This window comes from Thermobia domestica, chromosome 6, assembly GCF_964235325.1.
Source record: "Thermobia domestica chromosome 6, izTheDome1.hap1.1, whole genome shotgun sequence".
Lineage (NCBI taxonomy): Eukaryota > Metazoa > Arthropoda > Insecta > Zygentoma > Lepismatidae > Thermobia > Thermobia domestica.
Window position 1 is genome coordinate 181,556,915 of NC_137459.1, and position 24,123 is coordinate 181,581,037.

The window sequence follows — 24,123 nt, forward strand, 5'->3', positions numbered from 1 at the left end:
TATAAAAAGTGAGTTCGTAGTTTTAGCTTACTAACAATCTAAGAAATTAATAGCTTATATGATGTATTATTGCTAGAAACAGGTTCTTACATATATGAGGACTGCAAGGTAATATTGTATAGGTAAAAGTAGTGTATTTATTCGTTATTGGTAATGGATCTCACACTTATTTTTCTTTATATTTATCACAGTTAAAACAAAAGAACACAGTATAGTTGAGCCACATTTCCATGGCTAACTAAATAACTTAATTACATAAATTTTTGACACAAAATATATATTTATAAAAGAAATGCGTAGTTTGAGACAAGTTGTACAACAGTAAAATCCGAATTACAAACAAGACTGTACATTAGACTTAAAAACAATTTCACAGTGAGTCAAATGTCCTTGGCACGAACAATAATGAACAAACACAATTCAAATGCAAACATATTTATTCTACACACATGCTATCAAGTAGGAGACTGCCGAAAGTTGATTTAAGTTCTTTTTACATAAATTGACAAATAATCAGTCTTGTTTACAAGTTACGTCCGTATCATATATTGCCCGTAGACACTGACAACACAATACACACTTGTGCGCATGTGCACACTCATGCACACATCAATCACTAACTCACAAACACTTCTCACATTCTTGAGACCATTTGAGATTATTAACATTCCCCATAGTCGAAGAGAAAAATGTACAGGCCAGACAGGAAAGAAACTGTACGCGCAGAAATACTTGTAGTTATTTTAAAAGATCATTCAACGATCTCAAAATACTGTTTGTAAACTTTATAAACATTATTACATCTGATTTGACTACAAAATAAAGTATGGAATGAATGAAAGAGACCAACTATTCATTGTAATAAGTCTGCTAAGTATTAGTAAATAATACTGAAGTAGTATTTTCTCTCTCATTGGATCTTCAATTAAGTTTTAAATATATTTAATAGCATACTTTTTTCAGTACGAGTAACTGATTCTAAATTATATCTACTAATTGTATAAACTATAAGCTATCAGTGATTATCACTGAAGAAGTGAAAGGTATTTTCGATTTAGAGCATGCGTAAACCTTAATAAACTGATGGACATTAAATTAAATAAATCAACTCATATCTCATTGGTACATCCAAGATTTCGATTTCAATTATTTTAGTTAACAATTCGTTTTAATTTACTCAAACATTTATTATTATCTTTAATTTTCTATATATTTATTGAGTGATGTTACCACGTATTATAATAGCATACAGAAAACTGACAATGAATGGCTTTCGCCCGTACATAATTACGATGAGCTGAATTATACTCAGTAAAGAGTTTGCAATTGATCACCCTTAAGTGAGCAAATTAAACTGATTTCTATACGAGAAAATTTGAGATCATAACAAACACGAAAATATTGTATCTAAAAAAAAAAAAAATGTTCTATCACCTGATCATAATCTATTGAGCCTCTGTGGTTTGTTTAGGAATGACTGACGTACAATTACTGAATACTAAGCACGTTTAAGTGACTGCAGTGTTTGAAGTGAATTTGTAAATTGAATAAAGTGTATTACCACAACCACACATTTCATAAGAAAACACACAAACTGGAGAACAAATATATAACATTCTATAAATTAACATTTACATTCTTTAAGTATTCACTGAAGTTACATGTTAATGATTTACATAATGTCCAAACTAACTAAATTATATTTTGTTTTATTCATATGAAGAATGCGTTGTGCTTAGAAAGACTACACGAAATATTGTATGTTGAACGATGTATTTTGATCTAACTTAGTTTACTTTGTCTGCAAGGAAACCTAACTTCGTTTTCTAAAAGAATACAGTAACTGTGAGTGGATTATTTGGCAATTGGTTTTTCGCATTCTTCACACATATTGTATAAAGTGGCCCAGTAAGCAAAGCAATAGAAAATTAACAATTTGTAATATGATTGTTTCTAGTACTAGGACATCAATTACTGGCAAGCTATAGTAGACACAGTGAAAGTAATAATTGTTCATTTGCATTGACTTTTCATTAAATAAAATCTAAATTAGGCTATTTAAAAAAAAATGCAAAGAAGAATCAGTGATACGAGGAATATCATGGCTAACTTGTTTAGCTTATATTTCTGTTTCAGCCTACGTTACACATTGACTTTCGTATCAAAAGAGAAAGGTTAATCGCTCTATGTATACAAAAAAAAAAAAAAAAACTGTAATTTTCTTATTTACGTTTTAAATGCTGTACAGCAAAGCTTTCTATAAATTTGTGTAGAAAGTATTCTAATAGGTATTCACTAAAGCTTATTACAATAAGTGATTGTCCTTTGATGCTGGTGAACTCTCCCTTCTCTACACATGTGAATGAACAACATTCAAGAAGCGACTATCACAAAAATCCAAGATAGTCACGATTTAAATAAGTTTTAACTCAATTAAAATATACTACAAAAAATTTGATCTAAAAACTTAAGCCTCCTGTCTTCATACTTATATTCTTTTTCCTAAGTGTTTCTCGAACATCGATTCCACGTTAAAATCAACAGAGAATGATCACAATTTTCTACATTATTAATTATATGATTTAATATAGAAAAAATAACGCCAATTTACATCCTCAAAAAGTTTTTATAATATTTTGGCACGTTTCAAGCTCATAAATGTATTTCTTTTTCACTTTATCTACTAACAAACACATGAAACTAGCATATGCTAGTTTCACGTCTGTCCTCTCACAACCTTTCAGTATCTACGAATTAATTAGGTATATTGTTGCTTGCTTTCCTCCTTTACCAGACTTCTTAGAAAGGAATCCTGAATAAGAAAAAACACGCTTGGACAGATGAGAATCTTTAAATTTACTAGTGATATATTAACTATTATATGCGATATATTCATATTCCAATAAATAAATACGCAAATAAACTCTAGAAACAAACAATTTTTTACATACTGAATAATGAAGAATAAATATAACCTTGAAGATAGGATGCACACTATTTTCAATGAATATGTGAATCCGAAGCGATTGTCAACACATAGTTGTGCCAAGTCTCTTCTGGTTACTAAAGCGTAGTTACTTCTCTTGTTTAAGTGTTAATGAATTGTAAAAGAATCACATTGTTTCTAATAACGCCAAATTTTTGTTTCAGTTGACTTGAATAATTATTGTCAGTAAAAAAAAGAAAAATAAACATCGTGTATACAGATTTCAACTGACTATTTTATTTTTACTTTTTGCCTCTCAAAGATTATTAAAAAATGAAATGAAATGAAATCTTTGAGTTTTACGTCACACAGTTATGCCGGTTAGGCTAAAGGAGACGGTGATGATGAGTAATGAATGAAATGGTGGAATGAAGAAAGTGGGAGGAAACGGGAGAACCCCGAGAAAACCCACGCTCACGGTGCTTGTCCACCACAAAGAAAAGATTATTAAATTATAAAATTTATTTATATGAAGTACAACTTGCCAGCTCGAAATTTATTATTGGTTTGGATCATTTATCCAGTCATATATTATCAATTTTGTCTTTTTAATTAATCACGGATAAAGAAAGATCTTTTATAGATAATTTTGACGGAGTTCTGCTGAACCACTTTATACACCTGCACAACCTCAAGAATGAATGGCTTAGAGAATAAAACGATTAAGTATTTTTAAAAGTATGTTTGAATTTACAGGAAGATAGAATAACGTGTAGTAATTTTCACATTTTGAAATTATTTTTCCCTTCACCACTACCGTTAACATACAGTACACTACGACCAGTTTTGCAGTTCTATATTTATTTACACTATATATCTTTTTTAACTTAAGGTATTAAGAGTTCAGACAATTTAGGTCAATATTTACAGTTAAAAAAACGTATATCGGCACAGAAAGTAAGTAACCAGTTCTTGCAATTGGTACGTAAGACAATGGTTTTACTTGCAAGTGTGGCGATCTATTAACGTAACACATGTCTTACACTTTACATAACAGCACCAAACGAATTTGCAATGACATCGTTCTACGTTTTTCACAACCTGAAATGAGAAATATTGAAAATATAAAAATATGTCATATTTTAGAATTTGTTCTTTACGAAATAAATCATTAAAATATATAGTTTGAAATATTTATTTGACAGTGTTTCATACCTTAATATTTAGATATTCAGTATTAGTAGTACTACTAGTAAGTTATTAATCTTTAATGGTTTCTGAAACTTTGGGATGAAATGTTCCACAACAGTAGAAGTGAATAAACGAGATGACCATTAGCTGAGTCCCCTTTTGAGTCTCACTCCCTAAGAAGGTTTCATGATAGATTAAAGTGGTCCTTGAGAAAAATTAGATCAATTGAGAAAAATTAGATGGTGCCCCAAGCGACATTAAGTTTTGAATGGTTTTACAGTATACGATATAAGACCAAGATGCCTTGCAAGTTTTGGAAAGGCAATATGTAAATTAATAAACATGCATTATGAAGGTAACAACTGTTAAACAATTAGAAATAAGATGGAAATATCGTCAGATATGTTTGTGGTGAACAGGTACCCCAAAAAGATAGATGTTTACCACACATAGGATGTTACCCCCTTCCTATTTAATATTTTTGATCTGTACTCAAGATGACGGAGTTCAAGATGGCCGCAAAATGGTAGTATACAGTAGTAAATGTCATTCTACCTCCCACTCCCTCTACCATTCTTTACATACAAAGTTCCTTTGCTTCATATTGTATACTGTAACTTGACATTTAGAACTTGACGTCGCTTTGGACACCATTTGATACCTAGATATTATTCAATTAAGTTAATTTTTCTCATGGGCTACTTTGGTCTGATATGGAACCATTTTAGTGGTGGGACGTCGGAACATAAAAACCACCGTAGTGGACATATTTCCTTTTGGTCGAAACGAATAAATTTATACTTAAAAACCTTTCTTTTTGCATAATACTAGATAGTTCAACGCAAAGATTCGGAAATTATTAAAGGTGAATTAAAAAAAAGAGGAAATATTCCCTTTTGAAAATAAGCTTCTTAAGTATTACATCTCAGGCAGAGATAAGGTAAAAAGTCAATTAACCAAAAAGCAATCATAAAAATAATGACAGGAAACATATTATTTTAGGTCAATATAATTTCATTGGCATTTCAACTAGGCATTTAACTATCATCAAACTTCTCCTCTATTTACAACAAAAATTTACTGCATGCATGTCACTTTTAAAGTTTTAAAATCTTAACATTAAACGATATAGGAGTATATTATATTTCTGTTGGCTTCGAGCTTTCGTAGAACTAGTTGAGACATTGTCCAACAGATCTTGAAAAAATATGGTTTATATGAAAGAAAAATAAATTAAGAGGTATCTAATTTTAAAAGAATATTTCAAACTAAAACATGCTTATGAAGCTTTAAAATAAAATAATTAAAATAGTTTTTGTACTTTGAGGAACAAACTTAGAAATACACCCATTCAGGGCACTTAGCAATTATTCTTGTTGTACATACATTTATCCTGCGCAACAACGTCTTTTCCTGTAACTATGAGTAATTTAAAGGATTGTATAAAATGTTCATTGTTGTTAGGATCAGAGTAAATTTAAAGACAATTTTGCTTTGCTAGGTATCTTTGAGCTACTTATAATTTATACATTTGTCCGAAAATAAATTATTAAAGACAGAGGTTTAAGGATAATTTACACACATTTGAATACGTAATGAAAATATTTTCAGTTGCAGTTTAGTATAAACAGGAATTCATTATCCTAGTCCTACATGGTAAACACACAGTTCAATTATTAGACTATTTATGATAAAATACTGTATGCCAATAACATTTATTTTAAATTCTACAGAACAGTTTTCTGTGAGTAATACATTATCTATTTTTCTGTGTCCACTGTATGACCATGGCTAAATAAAGAGCTGTTTGTTTCGATTTTATGGACAATTCTTTATATATCGATGCAATAAATTTAAGATTGACGTTGTAATAATAAGGTTCATAAAAAAGGCAATCATGAGGATCTCCAGCATTATATTATAGAGACACATTTTTTTTAAAATTTTACATGATTTACGGGAATTATCTTCATACAATAAATCGTATGACAACACACTAAAGCCAGTGTATGCAGATCATTAATAAAGATCACCGAGTGGTTGATCATACTTAGGTTTTCTTCGCCCTTTCCATGACCCTCTAATGTTGTTTTTTGTGTAGAAATGAGCTAGCAAAACATGTAAACAATATTTAATGTCTAGAAAGGAACTTTCGCCATCATTTATAATCTCTACTACCTGCAATAATTGAGCAGCTCAGGCGAACATAATGGTATGTCATACTTTTCAACTTTCAAGAAACCTAGAAAATAAGTTTGATCATTACCATGCAATTCGGTGCAATGACAATAAAAAAACAAGCTTTCCCTGATTTCTGCAGGTACATTTCCGAACTTAAACTACCTACATATTCTTCTGTGGTTCTATCACAAACCTTTCACCTAATAACTCAATTTCACCGGAAGTGAAATAAAATGAAATCTTTCTACGTCCCACGGTGCGAGTTTTACGTCCCACGTTATGCCGGCTAAGGTAAAGGAGACGGTAATGAGAAATGAATGAAATGGTGGAATGAAGAAAGTAGAGGAAACAAAAGAATCCCGAGGAAACCAACGCAAACGGTGTTTGTCCGCCACATGGATTACTTGGCGGGAGCCGGGATCGAACTTGGGGACTCCAAGCACCAGAGGTGAACGCTCTACCACTGAGCCAACGCAGCCCTCGCCGGAAGTGGTGCTTGCCATTATATTCGCCGATCCGTTCAACTTATAAAGCATATTTTATCTGTCTAAGGATTGTTCGTCATTCATTTTCATTAGAAAATGCGATGGTTGAAAAAAAAATCCCAGGAACACATCTATAAAGTACAAACCCTTTGTTGTGGAACGTGTCTCAATTACTCTTTTGTTGTATCTACTATTTCTGGCATACCAACTTTCTGCTGAGTAAGCAACATTGTGTTCCAGATGGCACCCCTTTTCATGGTATTTCAAAGTCTTTGATGTCCTTCTTATGGTTGGTAGGTTAACTTTGATTTGCATGAATTATTTGCAAGATATTTAGTTTCACCGTCATTACTGCCTTTCTCTCATTTTGGTGATATTTAAAGTTTTCCCTTCCTTAGCTCCGCTCCCTATAGTCCGTTGCAGCTTACATTTTGGTGATCTCCATTTCTTTCCATGCTCAATTAGATTCCATACGTTTGCATCGGATTTACGCGACAACCATGTGGACCTTCACTTGTCAGCAATTATGTTGGCAGAAACTAGATCATGGAACTTATTTTCGTAGTATACCGAGACATAATACTTCTTCATTACAACATGTCTTCTTTGTGGAATATTTTACTGCATTCATTTGTGGAACATTTTGCAGAAAAATAGACATGCACAATGAATTCTGACTTTGTTGACGTAAAATGCAGTTGAAAATGAAGTATTTCTGCTACAATTGTTTTATCCTCTGATAATCTTTAATGACTGTAAACTAGGACGGCGCATAATGATTTTTAGACAAATGCGTCTTAAATAAAATAGTTTTTTGAAGCATACTTTCTGCATACATCCCATTATTAAAATAAATTGATTATTTCATTTACTGTGAAAATCGTATTTTGGGATCGGGGACAGAATTGAAGATATTCATAAGCAAATTCAGTTTGTGGCCGAATAAGTAAAGCAACGATCGTTCTTAAACTTTCATGATAAATCTACATGAACATACTAGCCTTCGGATAGTTGAGGACTTTCAACCCAGACCCACACGTTTACTCGGTGTTGACCACGACCTTATATTTCAACCTTTGCTTCCGTTCTCTACAAGAAAAGAATACGTTATGGCATTATTCTTTGCGAAAAATTTAAACCCCTTTCACCCTTAGAATATGCATTTCAAAGTGAAATGATAAAAAAACAATGTCAGCCCAAGAGCTAATTGTGTTCAAAAATTTATTTTAGATGGTTCATCCGTTCTACCGTAATAATGAGACTGACAACCTAGCTCCCCTTCTTTCATTAAAACCGGAATTTCCGGAAATGCTGTGGCGGAATTTCAGGAAATATTGTGCAATATGCCCATTTGTTTTCAATAGTGTTGTAAAATTTCCGGAAACTTTGAACCTGGTTGTAAAAAGAAAACCTTTTTTTCTTGTTTCTTTCCGGAAAAATTGGGAAAATAACAAAAATCTTTGTATTAGGTTAGTTTTACTAGTAATGGGACCTTTTTTCTCGAACGTGTGAAAAATGTAAGTTGAGAAATTTCAATATAGCAAATATTTGAAAAAAGAAGTATTGGAAAATAAAATTGCTGTAATTATTCTTGAAAATTAATAGTCTGCGCTCATTTCCTTTATGTGCCTTTTAGTCATTTACACCTGGATGTTCATTAATTACAGAACTTTTACAATTGTATACACAATTATTTCTTAAAAGAAAGAACAGTAGGTAAATTTCACTAATACTCATGTACTTAGACATATAATTACTATCATTTAATATTCAAATACAGAATTTACTATAAACTTTATGCACAAAATTTTGTAAGTAAACAAATACCTGTTTTCTAGTGCGACAAATTCTCTCTCTCTCTCTCTCTCTCTCTCTCTCTCTCTCTCTCTCTATCTATCTATCTATCTATCTATCTATCTATCTATCTATCTATCTATCTATATCTATATATATATATCTATATATATATATATATATATATATATATATATATATTAAAGTGAATATATTTGTAATTTAAAAACTGTTGAACCACCAGACTGATCTCAATAAAAATTTTCAACATAGATGAATTTAGGGGCTGGGATGGATTTTAGCATTTCACTTTGAAGGTGCAACTTGGAGGAAGGAAGTGCAGATATATATTGAAAATTAACCGAACTTGGTGTCGAACCCATAGTTTTCGGTGTTGCTGAGATGAACAGTGACATTTCCGATGAACTTTAAATTCAAATTCAGCTCTGCAACTTGGGGGAAGGGGAGGTATATAAAAAAAGATGGAAAATAGCCGATATCAGTATCGAATCCATAGTTTTCGGGGATGCTGAGATGAAAAGTAACATCTCCAATGCTGTTTAAATAAAAATTCAGGCCCGCATCTTAGGGGAGGGGGAAGGGGAGGTATATAAAAATTATGGAAAATAGCCGATATCAGTATCGAATCCATAGTTTTCGGGGACACTGAGGTGAACAGTGACACTTTCAATGCCGTTTAAATCCAAATTTTCCCCGCAAATTGGGGGGAGGTAGACTATATAAAAATGATGCAAAATGATCGATATTAGTGTGAATCCATAGTGTTCAGGACCACTGAGATAAACAGTGACATTTCCAATGCAGTTTAAATCTAAATTCAACGCCAAAACTTTAGAGCGGGGAAGGGGATTATATATATATATATATAACATGATCGAAAACGACTGATACTAGTGTCGACTCCATAGTTTTCGGGGTCGCTGAGATGAGTAGTGACATTTCTAATGCCGTTTAAATCCAAATGATACAAATGATCGGAAATGACAGATATTACAGTCGAATCCATAGTTGTTGGAGTTGCTTTGATGAACAGTAACACTTCTGATGCCGTTTAAATCTAAATTCGGGCCTGCAACTTGGGTAGGAAGAGGTATACATGGTGGTAGGAAATTCCACCGACAAAATTCGGGAGGTGTTTCCCGACACCGAAACAAGAAAAAAAGTCCTGTTGTACTTTTCTCTAGGACACGTAGTTTCGGAGCTACATGATGCCGAAAACGTGGCAAAATACAATTTAGAGCGCTATATTTTCTCTATTTCGAAAGATAGAGGCAAGGCGGCATGGTCACCTCAAAGGAACGAAACCTGCTCTATTCAAAGATGGGTATGTCGCAACCGTGAAATCAGTGCACAAGGGATTCCCCAAAGGAGCGTAGGGACTCCCGGATAAACTGTCAGGTAAAGATACGTCAAAATAGGCGTGAACAGGGTTTCCCACCTGGTAACCATAATCAGTTGTAACCATGTCGAGATCTCAAACAGAGATGAATTGATGGACACGTCATGTTATGTATGTGTGGTTGCATAACCACCAGGTACTGATGGTGACCAACAATGAAGTTGTGAATATGAAGTGTGGGTGAATACACTTCGGGAGGTGACTCCACAACTGGAAACAAGGAAACAAGTCATGAACAGAAGTCGAAAGAGGCGGCGTGTTCCAGCAGGAACCGAGCAAAAGATTGCCCACACACCGTGGGTAAAGTAGAATATCTCCCGAACGAATTGAGATAGTGACGTCGGTCCAGAAAATGAGAAAGAAAATTATACTCAAGGGAACTGATGGTGCAAACTGAATGGAGCAGATGGAACTGTGCAATGGGAGTACATACAGAAAGAAGGGGATTCCGCAAAGAGGACATGGTAGGGGCAGTGAAAAGTGAAACAAACGTATGTACTATGACGTGTTACGTATGACTTACTTACGAACTGTGGGGTGAAAGCTGGAAAAGTGGGGATTCCCCATTGCAGCGTCGGGGACCAATTCAAGGGAATACCGCCGGACATGGGTGTTGGTGCAGCGGTTCCGCAACAAGCAGAGTACGCAGACATTGCAGGGCCGAGAATCGCTGTAGGCCCTACCGAGTAGGCAACTGAGGCATGGAAGACATGGACAAACGTAAGCATGTGTACAGGCAAACATGGACTGTATTTTCAAGGATAATACACTACAGCTCGTACTGGTGTCCGTGATGAACAAGTATCACAAAGAATGACACTAAAGGTTTCAGAAGACTTACAACAGTCTTACCTGTGGAAACACTAAAGAAAATGTTCAAAATGACGTCCACCACTCTGAACACAGGCATTCAGACGTCGTCGCACACGTCGAAACGTGTCTGGTTCTTCCCACAAAGCGTCACAAGCGGCTCGGACGCGTTGTTCCAATGTTTGGATATCAGGTACCGGAGTAGCATAAACAACAGTTTTGAGATGCCCCTATAAATAGAAATCCAGAGGGTTTAAATCCGGCGACCGGGCAGGCCATGACATAGGACCGCCACGGCCGATCCACTTGCCCGGGAAAACAGTGTTCAAATAATCACGCACGGGGCGATAGAAATGCGCCGGGGCACCATCGTGCATATACCACATACGTTGTCGTAAGACCAAGGGCACATCCTCCAGAAGTGTAGGAAGTGTCTCGCGCAAGAAGTTCAAATAGATAGGCCCAGTGAGTCATTGTGAAAGAACAACTGGTCCAATGAGATGGTCACCCAGAATCCCTGCCCAAACGTTGATACGAAACTGGTCCTGGTGACGGGCCTGTACCATTCCATGTCGATTATCCACAGACCACAGATGACTATTATGAAAATTCTGGATACCATCCCTTCCAAATTGGGTTTCGTCTGTGAATAAAATAGAGGAGAGAAAACCGACAGTTGTTGCCACCAAATGGAGAAGCTGATTACAAAAGTCCAGCCTGGGAAGAAAATCCCCTGGCGATAGACCCTGTTCCCATTGCAAATGATAGGGGTAAAAATTGTTGGCATGAAGGATTGACAACACCCTTTCATGACTGACATTATGCTGACGGGCAAGCTCCTCGGGTTATCGAGCACATGTCGTAAAATACGTTCTTCGGCATGCACAGTGCGTTCCTCACGTGGTCTTCCCGTGTCATACATGGCAGGTGAAACGTTCCGGTCTCACACAAACGACGAAACAGCGTTGTAAATGTTGTATGATGCGGTTGGCGTCTATTGGGATATCGATCGTTGTATAATCGGGCTGCCTGCCTACCATTTCCATGTGCTTTTCCATACACAAAAATCATCTCGGCCTGTTCCTGATTGGTGTAATGGGCCATTGTCACAACACACTACACTATGAACGTGATTGACAACACACAACATAGTAGTTGCCCACTTCAACTTCACGGATGACTTTGACAGACAAGGTAGGTCTGGTTAATGGTGATGTATTGTTTGTTGGTTTTGCACTCAGTGTTTCTTATGTGCTAACTCCTTTTGCATCGGAATGACCTGGACTGGCAACTTGGGGATCCTCTCGAGGCAAATCAACGACTTATGTAGTGTGGTTTAGCCGTATGGTAGCTATGGCCCTCTGTTTGTGACCGTGAAATGTTTCCGAAAATAGTCAATATTTTGCTGTCAGCAGTGTTCGAATAAACGAGGGGGTGCAGGCTTACATCACGTAAAAGCTTATCTCCGGCTTATATCATGAAAATAACATAGTATCCCTGGCAGGAATAATTAACACCACTGCATTATTGGTTACCATCAGTACCTGGTGGTTATGAATCTTTACCACAACGAAATGAAACTACCGCTAATTTTAAAGTTTTCTTTAAATAATATCTTGAAAACAAATAACATTATTGGAAAAACAAAAACATAGTGCACTAGATACTATTCTGCATGTGATACCGTTATCACAACTCACCTATCTTCTTTGGGTGTGCCGCTATTTACACAACCCGCAAAAATTGCTAAATCTTTCGACACTTGCAAATGGAAAGCAGATACGTGAGTTGTGATGACGGTATCACATGCAGAATCATAATATCTAGCGCACTATGTTTTTGCTTTCCCAATATTTGTATTTATTTTGAACATATTACAGAAAAACTATACAATTAGCGGTAGTTTAATTTTTGCTGTGCTGAAGACCCTTATGCAACCACACATAGCGAATATGACGTGTCCACCATTTCGTGTCTGTTTGAGATCTCGGCTTGGTACAACTAATTATGGTTACCAGGTGGGAAACCTATCCATTCACGCCTATTTTGACGTATCTTTACCTGGCAGTTTATCCGGGAGTCCCTACGCTCCTGTGGGGAATCCCTTGTGTACTGATTTCACGATTGCGACATACCCATCTTTGAATAGAGCAGGTTTCGTTCCTTTGAGGTGACCATTCCGCCTTGCCTCTATCTTTCGACATAGAAAAGATATAACGCTCTAAAGTGTATTTTGCCCCGTTTTCGGCATCATGTAGCTCCAAAACTATGTGTCCTAGAGAAAAGTGCAAAATGACTTCTTTTTTCTTGTTTCGGTGTCGAAAATCACCTCCCGAATTTTGTCGGTGGAGTTTCCTACCACCCTGTATAAAAATAACTGAAGGTAGCCCATATTAGTATTAGATCTATAGTTTCGGGGTCGCTGAGATGAGCAAGGACATTTCCGATGCCTTTAAATCCAAATTATTCCCCGTAACTAGGGGGAGAGCAGTGTTTCTTTCAGAAACTATGTTCCGGGGGGCACACTTCGTATTCAGGGGGGACACTGCTGGTAATATTATATTTATTATTATATTATAGACGTATTATTTTGGACTTCTCCGGGGAGGCAGTGCCCCCGTGAAAACATGTCTGGAAGAAACACTGGGAGAGAGGAGATACATAAATATGTTCGAAAATGACCGATATTAGTGTCGAATCCATAGTTTTTAGGGTCGCTGAAATAAACAGAAACATTTCCGATGCCGTTTAAATCAAAATTCATCCTCGTAACTTGGGGGCGGGGACAGGTGCCCGATATTAGTGTTGAAACCACGGTTTTGGGGGTTCTGAGATTAACATTAATACTTCCGGAGCTGTTTAAATCCAAATTCAGAGCCGCAACTCGGGAGAGGGAGAAGGGGTGGATATAAAGAAAATGATCGAAAATGGCCGATATTAGTGTCCCATAGTTTTCGGGGTGGTTGAGATGAACAGTGACACTTCGGGTGCCGTTTGAATGCAAATTCAAACCCATTAGTACTAGTAAAGGGGGAGGATGACATGTAAAAGTAATTAAAACTGACTGATACTAGTGTCGAATTCATAGTTTTGGGGGTCCCTAAGTTCATTGGTGACAGTTTTGGTGCCCCATATACTCAAAATGAAACGTATTTATTTACGGAAAAGGGTAGAAATAGAGAATATTTAATTGCATCGGCGAGTGGAAAAACACTACTAGTCCACAAAACGCATTTTGAGATATTTGAAGAAAGAACTTCCGTTTGTTAATGCCACAAATGTACAGTCGACATTATAGCATTCTGCTAAACGTGCGAGGTCTTGCAAATTGTACTGCTCTTCATTACAACTTGTAGTTCTACATCTTTAGTGTTATTTTTGTCTTTACTTCAAAATGGCTTATTTTGGACTCACACTGTTTTCCCACTCGCCGATTCAATTCTAACGTTGAAACTTACAACTTAAAGACTTTCAATTCTAACGTTGATTTATTTCCGACAAGTTTTTTTTTTTTTAACTTGGATATGCACAACCAGAATTCTAAATACACATAAACTGACATGAATAAACACATAATACTTATTAATGGGCATGGAAAAAGTACATATTACGGGGCCTATCTTGCGTACAAGATAGCTCCCAAATGTCATCCCCTCTTTCTCGAAAACTATCAGGGTACAAACAAAGCTTTTTTTTCGGTACAAACGATTTGCTTTCGAATGGTGTATTTCAATTTTTTGTCCTGTGATAGGGGGGGGGTATCTTGGCGCCAGGATAGCACCCCACCCCAAATGTCATCCCCTCTTTCTCGAAAACTATCAGGGCACAAACAAAACTTTTTTCGGTGCAAACGGTACAAGCGATTTGCTTTCGAATGGTGTATTTCAATTTTTAGTGCTGTGATGCGGGGGGACGGGCTATCTTGGCGCCAAGATAACCCGCCCAGTTGACTTCTCAAGTAATTCTATAAGGAAAGTGGTACAAACGAAAATATTTTTGATACAAACGATACAAAGGTAGTACAAACGAATGACCTAGTCATTGTTTCAATTTTCTAAAGTGGGAGGGGGGCTATCTTGCCATACGTCAATATGAAAGGCGTTGCTCTTCATTATTCACTTCACTTGGAGTTGTCTGGGGCTAACAGAAGCTACCACTGGCCTCTCTGGCGAGGGGGACGAGAGGGACACGTCCCCCCATATTTTGAAGTGCAAAATATTCAACATTTTATTCTAATTTAATTGATTTACTAAATAAAGAATAACATAAATGATAATAATTATATTTGGAATATAATACTTAGGCTCTGACACGATTATAACAGAGTTCTTGTTATATCTCAGGTGGTTCGTGAAGGCAAGCAGGAAGGTAACAAACGGAATCGAAGATAATAAACGGGTTGGGCTAGTTAGTACCATTTAAATCACTTTCTTTGATGTCCACCCCCTCAAATTTTACATGCCAGAGACGCCAGTGGAGCTACACCAAAGGCGCTGCTCTTCGTTACTTATTTAACCTAATTCTTTATTTTCACAGGAGAGTCTCAAAGGCGTTGTTCCTACTTATTAATTTTACTCGACGCTACCCGGGAATTGACAGGAGCAACGCCAAAGACATTGTCTTCGTATTTCATTCATTTCTTTATTAGCGCGAAGACGTCGGACAGCAACGCCAAAGGCTTCTTCGTTATTTATTTCACATATTTCTTTACTTTGAACGGGAAACTCGAAGACGTTGCTCTTCATAAATCATTTCACTTGACGTTGCCCTGGAATTGAGAGACTACGCTTATGACATTTTCCCTCATTTCTTTACTTTCAAAGGGTCAACACCAAAGTAGTTGTTATTATTTATTCCTTCACTCGGCGTAGCTGGGAAATTGACATTGGCAAGGAGTTTCACATTTTTTTTGATTATATGAAGGCGTGGGGGCGGTAGCTTCAAAAGCGTTTTTCTTCGTTATTTATTTGATTAATTTCTTTACTTTCAACGAAGGTGTGCGAATGGAAACACCAAAGGCATTGCTCTTGCTCTTTTTCTTCCTGTGTGTGCCAGCTGACTTGGGGATCGACACGGGTAGCAACGCCAAAGGCGTTGCTCTTCGTTATTTATTTCATACATTCCTCAACTTTCAAATAAAGCATAGGGGCGGATTTTGCGTTGTCGTTGGCATTGCTCTTGGTTGTTCAATTCACTCGTTCATTTACTTTCAACGAAGGTTTCGGAACAGCAACGCCGAAATGATGGGGGAGTGAGAAATAGGGATGGGAAGGGAGTGAAATTACGAATTTTTATGTTACGCTTTCACCGAAATGCGTATCTTAAGAGGACCCATCTCGTGGAAATTAAAATACCGCTAATTTTATAGTAATTATGTGATATCTTCAAATAGATTAAAGATAATCAAAAAGTGGAACAAGAGCTCGCTAGACAATATTATTTTACATGAGATACCGTTATCATGACTCACTTATCTGCTTTTGATTTGCATCCATTTAGAAAAAAGGCATTTATTTTCGTGTTTCTAAATAGCTACAAACGGAAAGCTACTAGGTGACTCGTGATAGCGGTACCTCATGTAATATAATATTATCTAGGACGCTCTTATTTCACATTGCGATTATCATTTATCTATTTGAAGATATCACATAATTGTTGTAAAATTCTCGGTATTTTAATTTCGCAGTGATTAGGCCTCTTAAGTGATAAGGGGTTCACATAGTCTACTTCCCATAAATCTGCTCTACCCCTGCTAAGACAGGTCATTTCAGTTAGTATGTTTAAGCCCAAGGATCATATGTTATTAAATTGATTATAATACATATCCTAAGGGAAAAGCAGGGATCATAATTTACAACTGACGATAATGGGGTGAAATTGCACAGAATACAAGTGGTGCGTAATACACACCATCATCAAATGTTTGAAATTCGCAAGTTGGAAAACATATTCCATCTGCATTAGCATCATAGTTATTATCATTTGGATTTTTAATAATAGGAATAAATATTTGTAAAGCCTTAGAGAGAAAGGAGACAATGGGCTACGGATTATTAAATGTACTTCACGCTTTTAGGTCTCCTAGTCATGCAATTATGCTTTTTAAAAGAATAAATATGGATTTGTTTGTCTAATTTATTTATTTATTTATTTATTAGCTTTTTTTTCATAAAGTAAAGGATCTGGACACGACCTCTTCATATACTGTTGGCCACAAAAATAGAAAGAAGAATTATTATTTCAGATTTAATTTATTTCTAATACAATAACCTTTGTATTCGCGTTCAGCCACAATACACGTGCTACCTTACTTTAAAATTAGGCGAAATCATTTGAATAAATTCACAAAGTATCCTGATCAAATATTGTCAGATGGACCAGGAAGCTACATTTCCTATTAAGTCTACCAGAAAAGGTATGACTGTAAGGTCTTTCCTTATATAAGAATTGGTTACAAAATTACTGCAATTAACTCAAACTAAACTGTACTAATAAAAAGCAATATAATAATCACACATGTGGGTCAACTAAACGCACGCAATGTCAGGCATTACCACTGATTACTTTGATGTGTGTAGCTTTGTGGTGCTATGTTTTCTATTCTTTTTTAAATGTTTATATTTACAGTTACTTTCTAGTGAGCTACGAAATCTGAGATCTAAATTGCTTACGATTTTCTCGAAAACATAGCATCTACTCTAAATATAAAGCAAAATATGTTTGCTCTAGATCTCGTGAAAGCTAACGATTTGGGACAGTAGGAACAAATCTCAGCTTAAAAAAGTCATTAGATGTACAATGCGTTTTACAATTTTAGGCTTGTCATCATAATGAAGGACCAACCATTTGAAAGAAATATTGTTGCAGTTCTGAGGTTAATTTTAATCGCGTGATGATAACGATCCAGCTACTGTTGAGACTGAGAAGTAGAGGTAGTGTTGTAGGTAGGTGTCCTTTTCCTTTTCACCTCAAATTTTAGCACTTTTTTTCTCGATGTTTCTTTCGTATAAGCAACAAAGAATGAACTATGAATTGTGACTGGGTCCTTAGATCGCAATATATTAAAGACCTCTTTCATGTTTAAAGACATTCAAGTGTTAGCTTTCTCGGTTTACGCTGTGTTCACATTAATTTCTGACTGATTGATTTGTTGTTACTAACTTTATTTTGAACATTTAAATCACGTTCCTAATTTCTTTTATGCTCATTTCTATTAGTTTTTGGATATACCTTTCTCCACATTGATATATTGGTTTGTAAGTGACGCATAACAATGTACGCGATTTATGATTGTTTTGTTTTATTGATCATTTCATATTCTACTTTTCGAATAAGTTACTGGTAATAATTTTCATGTAGTAGAAAGAAGCAACCTTATCCACTCATTCTTTCTACGATATGATTGAAACATTTACATTTAATTTATCCTTGATGTTAATGATAACTTCAGCAACAACTTTCTTTTTGCTTTTCTCAGTCGCTAAGAAGATCATCGCATATATTTACAGCATGCAGGCTATATACTGTTTTCATCTAATTTTGTATTGCTTTGCCAACTATTAGATGGTAGATTAAGAAAATATTTGAATAGGCCAGAGTCAGTAAACTATTCGTAAACAAAATAAAAATAGCAAATCTAGTAATCACACGCCTTCACTCCACGTATCAATCTGATTTTTCTTTCCGTATGCATTTATAAGGTTTTATCTGACTCCATAAGGTTTCTGTTAGAAATCATATTGTTTCTGTTAAGGTTTCCCCTTTTATACTGTAGAAGACATAGAATCAAAGAATTGTTGCGAATATGTTATGCCATTATTCATAAAGCCAGGAAGGAAATTAGTACGCTCAGTTTCTCCTTTTTCAAATAGTAAAAAAACATGATAAACCCAAGCATTTACAAAACAATGTATCAATACAAACTAAAGTAAATAGATGTAAACTAGGATTTATGAACGCAATTTAAACATTAATCTCTTCAGAGCCTCACATATAACATTTTGTATTACATTAGCAGTTAATATTTCCAACCAAATATGCACGACTGTAACCAAGCTTTGAGCATCCATAAGTGCCGTTTATTTACAGTATTTCTTTATTAAATTCGATTCATTTATAATAATAATGCATAGAAACAATAACATACTAGCAATAACACAAAATGAATTAATCTTTAAGTACCATATTTAAAATTCTGAGAAATTGTAGTTCTCACATAGAAAATATACTCAACTTATGTGTAGTTTACTTTAATAATTTATATAATGGACACATTTTTCTAATCTTTGGTTTGATCTCCGGACATATGAGCTTGTGGTAGAAATATTGTGCCAATAATTTTTTGACATTTTCCTGTTTCCTCCTACACTCTTATTCCACTAATGCTTTTACAATAATTCTTTTTCATTAAATCATACGTCTCCTTTAGTCTAAAAGGTACAACCGTGGAGTGTAACACTAGAAATTTAATTTAATTTTACTTTTTTTTCCCCCTATTAGATAACATCCTGAAAACATTTACTGTGTTTCTGCATAAATGAAATAATGTGTTACGAGGAAAAATTTGTTGTTAGATACTTTAATTGGTTGATTGAGTTGGAGGTTTAGCATCTCTTTCCGCAGCGAGGCTATATGAAACGTGAACTTACGTTTGGAATTTCGAATCACATGAGTTACCGCTGATCTCCAGCGCCGAAGACGCGTACAGTAATTATATAGACTTGATGGAATCTTACTTAGATACATTTTCGTGGTTAATTTTATTGCACAGTAATTTGTAAGTGAAGAATAATGTATACCGTTTCTGTCGTTACTCAAGCACTTCAACATAATATTTTTTAGATTCTTATAATATTGTCTAATTTCGAATGGCATCCTGTTTGCTTAAACTCTATACCTATAAAGTTTATGGTATTGATTTGATAGTTTAAAACGTTTTCTTGTGTGAAAGATTTTCATATATTAGTCGCGTATTCAAATTTTACCGCACATATACATTACATATAAATCTTAGTAGATTGAAGTTTTTAAATCCATTTCCTAGCTTAATAATGAACCCAAAACTTTTGTGGGAGTAGTATGGGTATTGAAGAATAATCTTAGTGACACCTAAATCATTTACTGAACGCACATACACATAGTTTATTAAAGTCAATATGATGGTCTTAAACTTCCAAACATTAAAACCAAGTGTGTTTAGCGTGAGTCATTTCCAGAAAACATTTACATAACTTGGCACAGTAGAACAATATCATCAAATGAACCTTTAATTTCTCTATAGATTGATTTTTATATCATAAGTAAAAAGGGATACAAGTTTGGGAAAATTCGGAAGTAAATAAATTGTACATAGTAAAATTGAAAGTCAGTCAGTGTTAGAACATTTCAGCCGCATGCATCTTCTCATTGTTTCTCATTACATAAATACTGTATGTCACCAGGAACTGCCGAATCTAGCAAAAAATTAAATATGTCGTATGTTCTAATTACTTTGCAGTAAATCATTATCTATTGCATCGAACGCGTGAGAAAAATTGGCGTCTACTTAACTATTGTTGTTGATATTTGCTGTCGTGAATTACAAGAAATCTACAAAGTTAGTCATTCCTGATTATTTAGGAACAAATCCGTGTTGATAGAGGGAAATTGTCAGAGACACATGCGGAAGTATTCGAATGTGAACTCTAGATTTAACAATTTGGTTAATGTGGAGATGAGCGCTATAGGTCGGTAACTGTTAATATCACTATTACTTGTATTACCTTATGGAACTAGGATCACACACACATTAGCGACTTCTGAAAAATTTGGGCCAGCCATTGCTTAGCTACAAATAATAGTTAAATATCTATTGGTGGAAGTAGGAATATTGTTTTAAATTGTATCCAACTAGTGATGATTTCAGGCGATTTCTTCCGGGAAGGAATTTCGATAAGCAGGCGGTTAAAACAATATTGCTAAACTACTGGTAACAACCCTTATTCAGCATGATCGAGATTTGCATCTGGGGAATTTAGTAGCTCCGGGGGGAAATTATCCTGCAGGCCATCCACTAAGATTATCGCTGTATCCAACATAAGTGAGCCTAAGTTTCTGAAGTATGTTAATTGTAGCCGGTGCCATAAAGGTTAAAGCTGACGATGAACAGGTAAATGAAAACATACCATTAACAATAAGTTCAAAAATTATAGTCTACGACTACTTTATGAAGCAAGCGAATACAGAATAACGTTAAACATCAATAAGCTTTCATTATAATATCAAGTTTTCTAAAAAGTGTTGAGCCTTTGGAGATCAACATTGAGAATACATTTAATGCAGTTTGGAAATAGCATTATGAAACAACATATACAACATTCTATTTGATGACCTTCTGCCATTTTTCTGGTAACAACATAATCCCGTCGGTGTAGAACTTCTGTAGTTTCTGGTCAAAAAATTGTGACACCTGGTTTTCAGAGACCACTTTTGAAACTAACTTAACGCCATTCAAGGGGTTCTACAGAGGCAGAAACAATTTATAGTCAGCCAGGTCCAGGTTATTCGGTGAATGCTTTAAAAAACCCCAGCCAAGTTATCTCAATTTCTGACGGATTGTTAACGATGTATGTGGACTGGCGTTATCAGCATGGTATGTAACATCCTTTCTATTGCACGATGCTCTTTTAATGCACGATGCCCTTTTAATCAAACCAGAAATCCACTAAAACCTTCTTGGGCGTCAGTGTGGCTTATGCCCCATACAGTGGAACTTCTGCTCTTTCGACCACGATCTTGTTCGCATATTGTTGCCTAATCTATCCAGTTTTCATCCATCGTGATTAGCTGCTTTAGAAATGGCTCGAATTCGTTCCGTTTCAATAGATTCGCAGACAGAAATTCGATCAAGTAAATGTTTTCAAGTCATGTCATGTGTCACCTAAACGTCGAGTTTCTGTTTGTACCCGACTTCATCAAAATGATTTAACACTGGTGATGGATGTTTACGTCATTGACGAACTCATGACTGTACCCAAGCCGGTCTTGTTCGAATTTGGCAGAATTTCATCCACTTTTGCTGCGATCGGTCGCCCAGTGTAAGGAACATCTTTGATATCGAAATTTCCAGAATGAAAGCGATGAAATACATTTGACTGTTGCTTTTGATAACGTATCCCCCCCCCAAAAAAAAAAGCACACATTTCTTCACTGGGCAGCGCAGCATTTGTGCCTTCATAAAGATAAAATTATACAATGTAGACCAGTTTTGCGGAAAGTTCACTCATATTCATGGCTATTAACTTTATGTCTGACTATAAGAGTTTCGATACTTCATACACATTTACTAACTTGGACTGTTAGCTGTCGAAAGACGTCAGGCCTGACCTGTTACGACTTATATAGTCTGAAATTCGGGACACTAACCCCATCTCGTGAGCAAAAGGCTTACTGCCTTAAAGCCCATCTGATAGAAATTAGAGGCTTCACTATGGTCTAGTAAGATATATGACTGGTTGATAACAAATGATTGTCAAAAATTCCTCGTGTTAAAATATGTTTTCTTTTCTTTTTCTTTGATTTTCTACATTTTCTTCTTTGAAATGTTTAATTTTGTACAAAATATTCTTAAAGTTTAAAAACAGATATTCTGCTGGACCAGACAAAATATTATTTGGAAATAAATGAACCTATGAGGATTTCCGAGTAGTAAGGGTAAACTCATCAAAGGCTTGTTTACTAAAAATGCACTCTGAACGTTCAAACTTATCGTCTATTTAGTTTGAAAATACATTTTCTGAGGGAAAGAGGAACAAGTAGCTCAAATTATAAATATAGGTAAGAAAATTGGGCGCCACAAAACAGTTTGGTTTCATTATAGTACTCCAGCACCTCAAGTATAATTTCCAAGCCTTCAAATGACATTAAACTTTTGTTGAGTTTGCCCTTACTAACCGTAACGCCTCATATATTCTGTGTATTACAGAAATGTATACAGTGCTTCAAAGTGAGCTGTTGTATATGAAGAACTGTAATATTTTCTTCAGATACTTTGAGATAATGCTTTGTTTAATATTTCAGATAGGTAGGATTCATACTTCAAATTTGCGATGTTGATACGCCGGTTTGTACAATTATTTTTGAGTCAAAAACGGCGTGTTAGTGAAAGAATTTATATAGCAAACAGTCACTTTTGTTGTATAAATTAAGCAGTTTCTCTTTATTTATGTTATTGTTTTATTAAAGAATTTACTAATAACGTATGTTTGATTATGTGCTCAAACATTTATCATTAAACATACCTGGGTATTGTAGCCTCTACCGCAACAAAGAAGATCACAACTGTCGGGACCTTTTGACGTTTTGTTACAAATTCTGCCATATGTGCCAGGAATGCCCTTTTGTTTGTCTTCTACACAATAATTTGGCGATTTATGGATATGGACAAGATCTCCTTTGGGCACAGGCATCCGCCTCTTTGATTTACTTTTACGTCGGAAACGCCTCTTGTTGGCTTTTGCTGCTACCTATCAGAGAATAATATATAACAAGAAACATAGCAATAATGAGAACATGTGTAAAACATAATGTAAAAGACAGAAATACGAGAACATCATATTCCTGTTCAGTTGAAGTATTATTTTTATTTATATTTACAAATATTTGCAGTATATTGAAGAAGTAATAATTGTTTTTATATGAAGTGAAACAAAACCTATAGTTTCCCATCCCACTTTTTTGTTATATTGTTCACAGAAAATGAATGATAAACGCAAGTGGATGATGGTAAAATAAGTAGAATTGAGGGAGTGAGCGCAACAGTGGTCTAACCCACATTTTTAAAAATGGAGAAAAATCAAGTTAAACACATGTGTTTTTGTACTATATATATATATATATATATATATATATATATATATATATATATATATATATATATATATATATACAATGTATGACACATTCAACCACTTGTGATTGCTTTTGGTATATTGTACAAAAAGTACATGTGTTTAACTTTAACTTGAAATGGGAAAACTTTAAGGAACTATAAAATGTGCATCCGTGTTTATTGCTATAACATTGAAACATATTAAAAGTAGACCTTTCGTACAAAAAATATTTCCTGGTTACCTGAAATGGTCTATACAAAATCGCTACATAAGAAAGATATACAAACGCAAGGGAGATAAAAGGAATTGAGCAATTATAGTCCAATGTCCATATTATCTAATTTTCTAAGACAATTAATAAGTCGTTAACCAAACATAGGTTATTATCCTGTCTAGAACATAAAGTTACATCTACTTTTCATCTTGATTTCGTTAAAAAATGTATAT

At 35.0% G+C, this 24,123-nt stretch overlaps 1 protein-coding gene across 2 annotated transcripts in view; it reads right to left on the reverse strand.

Moving 5' to 3' along the window:
* Nucleotides 1-419: 419 nt before the first annotated feature.
* Nucleotides 420-24,123, reverse strand: part of LOC145688348 (protein Wnt-16-like) — a 320,140-nt gene continuing 296,436 nt past the window's right edge. For both annotated transcript variants that reach the window (XM_081762490.1, XM_081762489.1), the window contains exons 6-7: nt 23,086-23,310; nt 420-4,027 (exon numbers count right to left, since the gene is read on the reverse strand). In XM_081762490.1, coding sequence (XP_081618616.1) covers nt 3,926-4,027; nt 23,086-23,310 — 327 coding nt within the window. In that variant the 3' untranslated portion in view covers nt 420-3,925. The remainder of the gene's footprint in view (nt 4,028-23,085; nt 23,311-24,123) is intronic.